The 3620-nt window shown below is 37.4% G+C and overlaps 1 protein-coding gene across 1 annotated transcript; it reads right to left on the bottom strand.

The window, feature by feature from the left end:
• Positions 1–226: 226 nt before the first annotated feature.
• On the bottom strand, positions 227–2170 carry LOC130622239 (uncharacterized). Its single transcript, XM_057437681.1, has 2 exons — positions 2035–2170; positions 227–1906 (listed from the first exon to the last, which is right to left on the bottom strand). Exons 1-2 carry the CDS (start codon positions 2144–2146, stop codon positions 306–308), a joined length of 1713 nt encoding a protein of 570 aa, XP_057293664.1. The 5' UTR covers positions 2147–2170; the 3' UTR covers positions 227–305.
• Positions 2171–3620: the final 1450 nt, after the last annotated feature.

Genomic DNA, 3620 nt, shown 5'->3' with positions numbered 1-3620 from the left:
AACTTATTTTGGCGGGAACTAATTTTGGCGGACGAAGGAAATCTAAAAAAAATTTAATTTTGGCGGGAACTAATTTTGGCGGATCAACGAAATTTTTAATTTTGGCGGGAACTTATTTTGGCGGGTGGCGGTTTTTTTTAATTTTGGCGGGAACTTATTTTGGCGGGTCAGCGGATTTTTTAATTTTGGCGGGAACTAATTTTGGCGAGTGAAGGATTTTTTCAAATTTCAACGAAAATTTTCTTTGGTAAAGATGTAGAAATAAGCATTACAAAGCAAAGAATTTTAAAACAAATACTAAAAATCTACTCTTCTTCATCGTCTATGATAATGTCAAATGCATTCCGACTAAAGTCTATGTCATCCTCGTCACGCGTGTACTCCTCTTCTTTGTCATCGTCATTTTCGACTCGCACGTTGATGAAGCTATCCTTTAATAAATCTGGCGCATTGATTATGTCGGTTATGGGCTGAGTAATTACACTATTGCTTTCTGGCAGCGGTGATAGATCTTGAAAAGGGTCAAGGGATTCAAGTGAAGTGGATCCCATGCGAACTGCGTCGTAAATTCCAGATGCTTTCCACCCATTCAAAACGACTTCACGGCCATCTGCCGAAGTGATATGGTTATAAAACTGGAGGAGCCAACTTGCATGAAGAGGCTTGATGGTGGTCAGCTTTAATTGAATATTTATATCTTCGATCTTTTTGTTAAGGGATAGCTCTTTCTCGATCTGTTTTGAATACCATTCAGTGAACAAATTTCTCATGAATTGCTTGCAATGATTATTCACAGTAAGATCCAAGGGCTGGAATATATGTGTCATGTTACTTGGAACCAAAACCAGGAAGATGTTGTTCTTCTTCAGCAATTCGGTAACTTCCTCAGTAATTTGTCCTCGAAAGACATCGAATATTAGAAGAGCAGCTTGCTTTGGGTTATTTAACTTCTTCCTCTGGTCTTCAACGTGCTTTAGAACGATCTCTTTGATGACTTTGATGGATTCTTGTGTATTGCTGTAGTGTTTGGGATTAACGCTTAGTGAGAACGATTCGGGGAATTCAAACTTTGGGAGGCTTTGATTTGTTTTCCCCCCATATATCAGTTGCATTGGCAGAAAAGAACCATCAAGCGTAATAATAAAGGTACCAGTAAGGCATCTTTTGTCGGAAGATCCAACGATAGGGACGGACGATGAACCCTTTTTCGCCATGGTGTGATTCATTCTTGGAACAAACTTAAGAGGTGTCTGGTCCAGATTCATAACAAGTTGGTGAGGGATGCTGTGTTGTTCGATGGTCGAAACAATATCGTGAAGAAATAGTAATTCGCACTCCTTTTTGGCTCCTTCAGTGATTTCAACTTTGGAGGTCGTTTTCATTCTTTTCTTGAAACCCATTCTCTTGAAGAGGCTTTTTGCCCAACTGTTATCAATTTTAATATGCCCCAACTCAAATTGAGGGTTTCGTGATATTAGAGCTTTCGCTGCAGCGGTTGCAACTGTTCTTGAAACAACACCTCCTCGATTTCTCAGTGCAATTAAAAATCTTTGTACCATCTCATCTAGACTGCCAAGGAACAGAGGTCTACCGCGTTTCAAAGGAACAAATTTGGTTACCACGCTACGTTTTTCTCGGGTTGAATCTTTCAGCTCTTTTTTGTAAAGATTGCCAAATCTTCGAGCTGTACTCTCACTTAACGGCCTGTCTTTGGTTTGAAACTTTGTGATTGCAGCCGCACCACCATGAATCGCAACATATTTTCCGATATCAAATCTTTCTTTTTCTGACCAACGGTTGTATGATTTTTTGCCACTGGATTTAACATTTTCAGTCGCGTCTGTAACAGCTTCGTAGTCTAACGAACCAAGGGATGATTCTTGCTGGAAGTCAGTTGGTTGTGGGCCTAAAATGAATAAAACGAACCACTATGTAATTGCGAATTTTGACCAAAAATTAAAAATTTTCAAACAAAGAAAGAAACTTCTTCGCAGGTAGGTATAACAAAAAAAAACATCAAAGAGAAATACTTACTTTGTTCCCTAGAACTGTTTGAAGGTGTTTCGTCTGAAGTTTTTTCCTTTTCAGCGGCCCTTTGTTGAGCTTCTTTCTCTTGTAATTTAGCTAACTTCCTGATGTAAGACATTTTGAAAGCCGGGAGATAAAAAAGGAAACGTAAGTTATCTGTATCCTGTATATTTACTCGAACATAAACATTCCATTCACTTGGCCTATATTTACACTAAAAATCGAACAAAAACATTCTTTTTTTCTTGGCTAAGGCCCGTTTAGACTACCCAATCGAACAAAAACATTCTTTTTTTCTTCGCTAAGGCCCGTTTAGACTAACCAATCGAACAAAAACATTCTATTTAATTGGGAAAGTTCGGTCTACACTGACAAATAGAACAAAAACGTTCTATTTTCATGCTAGGCAATTAAAAAATCGATCGATTGACATTTTTGTTTTTCATCAGAGCTAGAAAAGAAAAGACGTCCATATGGCTTACAACAAGACGTTCGAGTTTACAGCTGCTGTCAGAGGATTCCATTATTATAAAACTTATTGGAAACCTGAGGAAAATCAATCACTGGACTGCTTTCATGAGAACAACAATGTTTTCGATAGATTTGCAATCAAAGTTTGTGAATTCGGAAATGACAAACCAGTTGGCCATTTACCCAAAGAAATCTCAAGGGTTACAAAATTTCTTCTGGACAGAGGAGCGTCTATGAAATCCACGTTGACAAGTGTACACTATCGAAGATCACCTCTCGTTCAAGGAGGCTTGGAGATCCCCTGTAAAATAACTGTTACTTTACCAGGGACAGTAAACAATCTTTTGGTTCTTGCAAGATACCAACAACTTGTAGAAGCCTTGTATACAGAGCCGAAAGAGGAATTGATTCTTGGTTCGTTCTTACATATTGCAGTTATTTTAGATGTCGTGGTTCCAACCGAAGAGAGACCAAAGCGTAAAAAAAATACAGCCAAAAGCCAAAGCAAAGAGACGAAAAAGCAAAAAGATATTCGAAACTTTTTTGGAAACACCTCAGCTGCACCAGCCCCAAAAAGGCAAAAAGTTAACAACAAACCTAAAAAGTCGTCACCATCGTCAAGCAAGGACTTAGAAATCATAAATATTGATTAAAAATTATCTTGTATTAGAGGTTTATTATGACATAATATTTCTAGCGCAAAGGTATATTTCTAAAAGATATAAAAAATTGAAAAAAAGTTGATTTTTGTCGATTTTTTAAGGGGAACTTATTTTGGCGGATCAACGAAATTTTTAATTTTGGCGGGAACTTATTTTGGCGGGTGGCGATTTTTTTTAATTTTGGCGGGAACTAATTTTGGCGGGTGAGTAAAATATTTAATTTTGGCGGGAACTAATTTTGGCGGATTTTGCCCCAATCCGCCAAATCCGCCAAAATTAGTTCCCGCCAAAATAAGTTCCCTTAAGGTATTAGAAATGTAAAATAGACGCTAATAAACAAAGAACAAACGATATTATACTTCTAAAATTAAATTTTAAAAGGAAAAAAATAATTCATCTGATCTGTAACCTTAGCTAGCTCTAAGGTTGGTAAATGTGAGAAAGCTAGCTTCACTCAGA

The sequence above is a fragment of the Hydractinia symbiolongicarpus genome, chromosome 12 (genome assembly GCF_029227915.1).
Source record: "Hydractinia symbiolongicarpus strain clone_291-10 chromosome 12, HSymV2.1, whole genome shotgun sequence".
NCBI classification, from domain to species: Eukaryota; Metazoa; Cnidaria; class Hydrozoa; order Anthoathecata; family Hydractiniidae; genus Hydractinia; species Hydractinia symbiolongicarpus.
Note: the sequence above shows the minus strand (reverse complement) of the source record. Positions and strands in the feature narration are given on the sequence as shown.